The sequence below is a fragment of the Nannobrachium achirus genome (genome assembly GCF_963921795.1).
Source record: "Nannobrachium achirus genome assembly, chromosome: 22".
Lineage (NCBI taxonomy): Eukaryota > Metazoa > Chordata > Actinopteri > Myctophiformes > Myctophidae > Nannobrachium > Nannobrachium achirus.
In genome coordinates this window covers 46,202,469-46,205,409 of record NC_137829.1, presented here as the reverse complement: position 1 = coordinate 46,205,409, position 2,941 = coordinate 46,202,469, and the positions used below count along the sequence as shown (strand labels likewise).

The following is a 2,941-nucleotide window of genomic DNA, read 5'->3' as shown; positions in this document are numbered from 1 at the left end:
CATCTGAGACGTCTTTCCACTGCTACAGGAGGGAATACTGACCCAGACCACTGGAACCTGCTGCTGACTCTGTCAGCTGAATGGACTTTAACAACAACCGTCATTCACAGTGGGAGTAAACTTCAGGGAACATTCTAGAGGAGGAAGTGTTACCACCACTGACTGACTTCCTGTGTTGAGAACCAATAACCAAATTAATCTTGCTCATGTAGCAATTCTTATATTCTTAAGAGTGTTTGTAGCTTCACTCAGAGACTAAATGGCTTCCACGTCGTCTCTTCCTGTAGAGGATTATTCCTGTCCTGTGTGTCGTGATATCTTTAAAGATCCTGTTCTCCTGTTATGTAGCCACAGCTTCTGTAACGCTTGTCTGCAGCAATGGTGGATAGAAAAGGGAATAAAGCAATGTCCTGTTTGTAAGGAAACACATTCAACAGGTAATCCACCCCGTAACCTGGCTCTGAAGAACGTGTGTGAGGCCTTCATACAGGACAGACAGAGAGCTTCAAAACGTAAGGGAGCTTCAAAACGTAAGAGAACGTCATCAGGGTCTGAGGATCTCTGCATTCTGCATGCTGAGAAACTCAAACTGTTCTGTCTGGAATGTCAACGGCCAGTGTGTCTTGTGTGTCGAGATTCTAAAAAACACACCGACCACAGTTTCAGACCCATTGATGAAGCTGCTCTGGATCACAAGGAGGAAGTCCAGAAACTACTGAAACCTTTACAGGAGAAACTGAAGGTATTTGATGACATTAAAAAGAAAAGTGACCAAACAGCGAAACACGTTAAGGTCCAGGCCCGGCACTCAGAGGCACAGATTAAGGAAGAGTTTAGGAAGATGTATCAGTTTCTACAAGAGGAAGAGGAGGCCAGCATCACTGCACTGAGGGAGGAAGAGCAGCAGAAGAGTCAGGTGATAAAGGAGACGATTGAGGGTCTGAACAGAGACATATCAACCCTTTCAAACAACATCACAGCCGTAGAGGAGGAGATGAGAGCTGAACACGTCTCATTCCTACAGAACTACAAGATCACAATGGAAAGACTCCAGTTCACACTGCAGGACCCACAGCTGGTCTCAGGAGCACTGATGGATGTGACCAAACACCTGGGAAACCTGACCTTCAGAGTCTGGAACAAGATGAAGGACATCGTCTCCTACACTCCTGTCATTCTGGACCCCAACACTGCCCATCCATTTTACACCGTGTCTGATGATCTGACCAGTATGAGACGTCGAGAAATGCAGCAGCGCCCTCCTGACAACCCAGAGAGGTTTGACCATTATGGCTATGTCCTGGGTTCTGAGGGCTTTAACTCAGGTACTCACAGCTGGGATGTTGAGGTTGGAGACACTGCAGACACTGCATACTGGGAAGTGGGTGTCTTAGAAGAGTCTTTTCAGAGGAAGGGAGACGGAGAGGGTCAGTTCTGGAATATGATGTTATATAAAGGTGAATACACAGCAGAGTTCTCACCAGGGTCAGACATTGATCTCTCTCTGAAGCAGAAACCTCAGAGGATCAGAGTACAGCTGGACTGGGATGAAGGAACGCTGTCATTCTCTGATCCTGATACTGACACACACATACACACCTTCACACACACTTTCACAGACACACTCTTTCCATACATTTACACGGGTCGTCTTCACGCTCTGAAGATGTTACCTGGGAAGATCAGTGTAACTGTGGAACAATGCAGTTAGACATGATGATGATAAGACGTTGAGGGCCCTATAGTACCAGCTCTTATGCCTTAACTTGAAGGCCTGTCCATACTGTCTCCGACCATCAAACTTCTTGTCGGAAAGGTCCGGTTCAACTACAACATGACCTCACTTGCATCTTCTGAAAAACATTATCCCGACTTAAAGTTCAGAAAGCTGCACGTCTTAAACTCAGGAACTCTCCGACGAAATGTTCGGTGGTCGGAGACAGTATGGACAGGCCTTTATTACCTTTGTAGAATATAATTGTTGTCAATGACAGTCACGTTAACAAGTGTTTCCTAAAGCAGTGCTTCTCAAATGTTTTCAAGTCAAGGACCCCCAAGTTTTATGCCTTTGGCCACAGACCCCCATCTGAAAATATGTTTCTTACAGAAGAGAACATTTATGTTCAAATAATGTAGATTCCAAAAAACAGACCTTGATGTGAACTTAGATTTTTTTTTCCTTTTTCTGATGGTTTCTGTGTTGTACTGTCTTGAGTCACTGAACGTTACATAAAGCGTCCATTGTATTCTATCATCAGTCCAACTAATTGACTTGATTTTATCCCTCCATTATATTTTCATTATTCTCCCAGGGTAGTAGACCAGCTCAGCACAAGTGCTCCTTTTCAGCGACGACCCGCAACCGATGCACACCCATTTTGAGGTTTTGGCTGTACTACCTTTTTTTATATAGTAATTCGTAATTCCAGTAAGCCTATATGCCGAACGTTGTTCTCCAGTATCGGAGGCTAAGGTTCAAGCGGTGTTTCCCTAAGCTTACAAGTGAATGAGTATTGGCCTATGTACACAACCACCACACACTTGGGCTATGTTATTTTCGTTGCTAACTGTTGATACAGCTATTTTTGCAACGTTTGTGTGATACTGTAGTTCAGTGGTTGCCAAACATTTTAGCTGAAGACCCACAATAGAAATGTAGACATTTGCCCTGATGTCGGGACCCAAACGAGTCGCTTTGCGTTGAGCTTTTTTCCTTCATTTCTTCAAGGCATTTCTGTGAAAAAAAATGTTGAATTTTGTTTTTATTACATGAAAGATTTTTTAGGAATGATCTTTTGAAAATGTTAATGTTATGTTAGAATAATAATTAAAAACTAAAATAAAGTTACCCAATACCCATAAAAATGTGTCTGTGACCTTGGGAAACAGTGTGTGTTGTTAGTATGACAAAGTAGGCCATTAATTTACTGTTTGAGACCCA

The 2,941-nt window shown here is 43.3% G+C and overlaps 1 protein-coding gene across 1 annotated transcript; it reads left to right on the top strand.

The window, feature by feature from the left end:
* Positions 1 to 259: 259 nt before the first annotated feature.
* On the top strand, positions 260 to 1,711 carry LOC308307656 (E3 ubiquitin-protein ligase TRIM35-like; the record flags this gene model as incomplete). The annotated part of the gene is made up of 1 exon (XM_080752921.1): positions 260 to 1,711. One exon carries the CDS (start codon positions 260 to 262, stop codon positions 1,709 to 1,711), a length of 1,452 nt encoding a protein of 483 aa, XP_080609047.1.
* Positions 1,712 to 2,941: the final 1,230 nt, after the last annotated feature.